General features: G+C 52.1%; 1 protein-coding gene across 1 annotated transcript in view; it reads left to right on the top strand.

Annotated features, from left to right (window-relative positions):
* FCMR (Fc fragment of IgM receptor) overlaps positions 1 to 1,367 on the top strand; it is a 15,455-nt gene that overhangs the window by 6,278 nt on the left and 7,810 nt on the right. The window contains exon 2 of the mRNA XM_023758997.1: positions 589 to 921. Coding sequence (XP_023614765.1) covers positions 589 to 921 — 333 coding nt within the window. The remainder of the gene's footprint in view (positions 1 to 588; positions 922 to 1,367) is intronic.

The following is a 1,367-nucleotide window of genomic DNA, read 5'->3' as shown; positions in this document are numbered from 1 at the left end:
CCCTTGAAGGCATTCAATACATGCTTATTGAGTGATTTAACATTCTAGAACTGGGTGGGGATGGTTGTTTCGGCTGAATGGATCTGAGCAAAGCAAAACTAGACAGACAAACCTGTTGCAGCAAAATGGTTCCATGCCTCCCAATGCCACACTGAAGTCACCTGGGGGTTACGTGCTGTTTGCGGTTACCATGGAATATTCTCTCTCCTTGGAGCGCAGTATTTTTTTACTATATTCTTAGGGGGTTGGTGTCCTCGTGGACATGGGTTTGGTGATGAGCTGAGGGTTATGCTCAGGCTTGGGCTGGGGAGAAGCGCGGCTGAGACAAGTTTGGGCACAGAGATGAACATAGAGTAGGACTGAGGATGTAAAGAGAGGTGGGCCTGGGAACAGGTTGGGGATGAGTCTAGGGCTATAGATGAGGATAGCACTGAAGCTGAGGGCTGGCTGAGGCTGGGCTGATAAAGGGGATGGGCTGTTCTGGGGATGAGCACGAGGCTGGACTGGGGCCTGGGCTGGAAAGAGGGCTGGAGGTGGGAGTATGGCTGGTGACGAGGCTTCCTGTCCATTAACTCCCTCTTCCTGCAGTATCTGGAGCCCTGGTGCTCCCAGAAGTCAAGCTGGAGGGGATGCTGGGCGGATCTATTACCATTGAGTGCCCACTTCCTGAAACGTATACGAGAGTGTATCTGTGCCGCGAGATAGACAAATCTGAAGCGTGTTTCACCGTGGTGTCCAGCAAGCGCTTTGTCAGGAAGGAATACAAGCACCGCATCACCCTGACGCCGTATCCAGACCAGAACCTGTTCCTAGTGGAGTTGACAGAGCTGACCCAGAGTGACAGCGGAGTCTATGCCTGTGGGACAGGCTCGAACACAGACCGGGGCAAGACCCAGAAAGTCACCCTGGATGTCCACAGTGGTAGGTGCCCGACCTGATGGCGGCTCCGCCCAGCCGGCAAACCTTTCCACTCAGGAAGGTTAGGACAGCATCGGACTATGGCAGTCCCCCAGACTATGCTAGTGCCATAATAGTCAGTCCAATAATAACTGGGGTTTGGATTGGTGGACCCCGTAGAGTCAATTAAATTCAGGGTCCACAGAATTGTCTATGCAAGCAAGGTTGGTGCTCTCCTTGTGTTGAGTTGTACCCAACCTACCCGGGGCATGAGGGGAGGAGTGGGGGCTGAGATTGAGGAGAGGCTCTGAGAGTGGAGGAAATTGGGAGCAAAAAGACATAATTCTCCCATGAGAAATATCAGGGGTGACTATAAAGGAAAGACAGTCATTTCTCAAGCCACATTTGTAGGCCAAGCGTGTTGCTTTAGGATCTGATCCTTTCCATATTTCTGCGGAGTCCTGTCTTTC

This window comes from Myotis lucifugus, unplaced genomic scaffold (genome assembly GCF_000147115.1).
Source record: "Myotis lucifugus unplaced genomic scaffold, Myoluc2.0 scaffold_145, whole genome shotgun sequence".
Taxonomy (NCBI): Eukaryota; Metazoa; Chordata; class Mammalia; order Chiroptera; family Vespertilionidae; genus Myotis; species Myotis lucifugus.
Note: the sequence above shows the minus strand (reverse complement) of the source record. Positions and strands in the feature narration are given on the sequence as shown.